The sequence below is a fragment of the Cryphonectria parasitica genome (assembly GCF_011745365.1).
Source record: "Cryphonectria parasitica EP155 unplaced genomic scaffold M406scaffold_8, whole genome shotgun sequence".
NCBI classification, from domain to species: domain Eukaryota; kingdom Fungi; phylum Ascomycota; class Sordariomycetes; order Diaporthales; family Cryphonectriaceae; genus Cryphonectria; species Cryphonectria parasitica.
The window spans coordinates 551787-554402 of NW_024468916.1; the positions used below are offsets into that span (position 1 = coordinate 551787).

Genomic DNA, 2616 nt, shown 5'->3' on the forward strand with positions numbered 1-2616 from the left:
TTAAATAGAATCGAAAAGTTTCTTTCTCAAAAATCCGAATAATACCTTCAGCTTTCTCTAATTATCGATCTCTAAGGTTTTGAAGTTATGCTTTATTCTTTCTATATCTCGAAAAGATTGGAGTATAAGATAATAGAAGGTATTAAAAGATATTCCTATTATATTTGCTGGAATTATTCCTGCAATGATTCCGGTATTTCAGTAAATGCTTATGGATTTGTTCTTTTCTAAGTTATTTCTTGTTTGCCTTCTAATTTCTCTGATAGTATCTTGTATTATTACTGAGCTTGGTTGTTTAGATTGGGAGGAGTTGGATGCGGAGGAAGTTCTTTTCAAGCTTCAGTCTAAATTGAACGAGGCAATAGCTTATTTGATATATTTGCGGAAACAGAAACGTTCTCTGCGCGATTATAGTGCGAAGATGGTTAGTTAGAGTCTGCATTCTCTGAACGAGCTGAAGGAGGAGAAGCGTTGGAAGGAGGATGCTCAGCATGCTGCTAAATCTGAAGCTGTAGCTGAGGCTCAGTCTTGGGATGCTTTCGATATGGTGGATTGAGATAGTATTTTGGGTAGGATTGCAGCATCTGATTCTTATTCCGAGGCAGAAAGGTTTTAAGTAATGGTTTCTGTTATTATTATAATGCTAAAATAACTGCTAATAGTATAGTAATGGGATTGAAGCTAATCTTTGTTTTTCAGTATTTTATTACTTTTTCTATAGCGTTTCCGATATTCTCCTGCAGTTCTCATGAGTTTTCGCTTGCTGAGTAACTTTTTTACTTGATAAGGTATTCGAGCGTATTGTTATTGCTTCTGTATTTAAGAATCTTTTCTATCTCATATTCTGATTTATTATCTTCAACTTTAATAGTATTATTTGTAAGTATTACTTATAATACTGATTCAAGTAATAAGATATGAAAAACTGAGTATATTCTTATTTCGTAAAGTAGTATAAGTTTGTAATTAATTAGCAAGATTTATTATAGGATTTTGAATGATTCCAACTTTTTATAATTAAGTTTATTGCTAGATCTGATTATTTTGATATTTTTTTGAAGTAAGTAAGTCTTATCTTCCTTCTGTAAAATTAATCTCTCAATTCTTTTGGAGTTTGCATAATGTGCTATTCGTTTCTGAATGAATTGTAATTCTGATTGGAATTCTTTCTAAACTTTCTTAATCTTCTTAATTCTTTTGTTTGTAGCTTCTGCATTTATTTCTAGCAATATTTTATAATAAGCTATTAGATTATATTCATAGAGTATAAAGAATAGCAATTTCTTTATTATGCTTATATTTATATTATTATAAGCGAATTGTGCAAAAAATAATAAATTAACTTAGTTATTCTATTTCTGATTAATATAGTATTATAGATATTATTTAATAATTTAATTTATTCTTTCTATTTGTTTATTTATTTATAAATAAAATGCTATAGATATTCTATAGTATATTCCAAGCTATTTTATAAGCAAAGTTTAAAACTTTAAGTTAAACTTTTTATTTCTATCGGAAATTACTTTCTTTAGCATGCTATAATTAGCAATAATTATTCTGAGAAATGTATATACAAGTTTCTCTGCTATACTGCTTTCCTTATAAGAAAGAAAGTAAGCATACTTGCTTAGTCTGCAAACTATTACTAAAATATTATTATATTATATTTTAGTTAAAAGTTCTTATAAGAGAAATAGCTTAATAATAAAATCTAAACTAATAAATTGCTAAATAATTATAAATACTAATAAGAAATATAGTAATTTATAAAGCTTATATCTTTCTGCTTTATTCTTTTTACAGCTATTGCATTATTATAGAATGTTTTTAATTCTTTTTCTAAAGCTTAATAAACTCTAATATCTTCTAATACATTTATAGATTGCTCTAATTCTCTAATATCTATATACTGATATACTATATATATTCTTAATATAATTGTTTTATTTATCTGGAATTATTAATTCTGAATTCTTTTTCGAAAGTTCTATTCTGAGAGCAGCATTCAGTTCTCTATATACATTAATAAGATTTCCTGATTCATCTTAAGCGAAGATGTTTTATATATTCGAAGAATCTGCATTTCGATAATCTGATTTTCTATTGAAAGCATTTGCTTATTCATTCTTCGAGCTTTTGCAGTATACAATCTTGAAGTTGAATTATAAGAGGAATTCTGCTTATCTGATTTATTGCTTATTCAAAATCTTAATTATTATAAATATAATCAGATTTTTATAATCTGAATAAATTATAATTAAATATTATATGCTAATAAGATAATATTGCTATTTTTCGAAAGCTTTTACTATTGCTATAAGTTTCTAATTAGAGATTTTATAATTAATTTCCAAGCTATTCAATTTCTTTGAGAAATTGCTTATAATTCTTAAATGCTCTTGATTATTTTGCTAGCTAAGTTATTCTCTAAGTATATATTCTGATATATTAATCTCAATTTCAAAGAATTTATAGGAATCTGCTTTATATAGAATTAGCTCTAAGATAATATACTTAATAATCTTATCAAAAGCTTCTTATATCTTAGGAGTTTATTTAAAGAGCTACTTCTTTTTAGTAAGATTTGTAAGAGAATATGCAATTCAGCTATAG

At 25.8% G+C, this 2616-nt stretch overlaps 1 protein-coding gene across 1 annotated transcript; it reads left to right on the forward strand.

The window, feature by feature from the left end:
• Positions 1–211: 211 nt before the first annotated feature.
• On the forward strand, positions 212–433 carry M406DRAFT_265489 (uncharacterized protein; the record flags this gene model as incomplete). The annotated part of the gene is made up of 1 exon (XM_040917739.1): positions 212–433. One exon carries the CDS (start codon positions 212–214, stop codon positions 431–433), a length of 222 nt encoding a protein of 73 aa, XP_040772300.1.
• Positions 434–2616: the final 2183 nt, after the last annotated feature.